Source organism: Penaeus monodon, chromosome 32, assembly GCF_015228065.2.
Source record: "Penaeus monodon isolate SGIC_2016 chromosome 32, NSTDA_Pmon_1, whole genome shotgun sequence".
Taxonomy (NCBI): domain Eukaryota; kingdom Metazoa; phylum Arthropoda; class Malacostraca; order Decapoda; family Penaeidae; genus Penaeus; species Penaeus monodon.
In genome coordinates, this window is record NC_051417.1 from 35064680 (window position 1) to 35065177 (window position 498).

The following is a 498-nucleotide window of genomic DNA, read 5'->3' on the forward strand; positions in this document are numbered from 1 at the left end:
ATCAGTAAGGAAACCCATGAAAATACTTTATGATTCGCACTTACCAGAAGGCAAAGCCGTCACCAAATAAATCCTTTCCCCGACCGTGCACTTTGAACTGAATCTGCATCTCCCAATTTTGCACAAAACACGGAACCTTATTCCAAACGGCTCCTCGCACACTCTGGACATCTCCGGTCAAGCGAATAAAATTGTTAGTAACCATAGTGCTACCCAGGAAATCCCAGTATGGTATAGAAGTAGCCATTCCTGTAAGAAACAAGAAACAAAAAAATATGTAATGAAATTCAAGCAAAGCATCACTAAACAAATACTTGTTTATTTTGCAAACTATATAAATTTTCCAATCATTCTTTCAACAGGTTCAAGACTTGTTCCTCTGAATAAACGTTTAATCAAACCTATATTATGGGAAACATTAATTTTTTACTAGATTTAAATGCAAGTTAAACGACTAGCACTAGGACAAGGTACTATCCACTGTCGTTTTATGATAAA

At 35.9% G+C, this 498-nt stretch overlaps 1 protein-coding gene across 1 annotated transcript in view; it reads right to left on the reverse strand.

The window, feature by feature from the left end:
* The window catches only part of LOC119593838 (vesicular integral-membrane protein VIP36-like), a gene marked incomplete at its 5' end in the record, with an annotated part of 8741 nt that overhangs the window by 3972 nt on the left and 4271 nt on the right, over positions 1-498 (reverse strand). Inside the window, 1 exon segment of the mRNA XM_037942867.1 lies at positions 45-249. Within this exon segment, the coding sequence (XP_037798795.1) occupies positions 45-249 (205 nt within the window).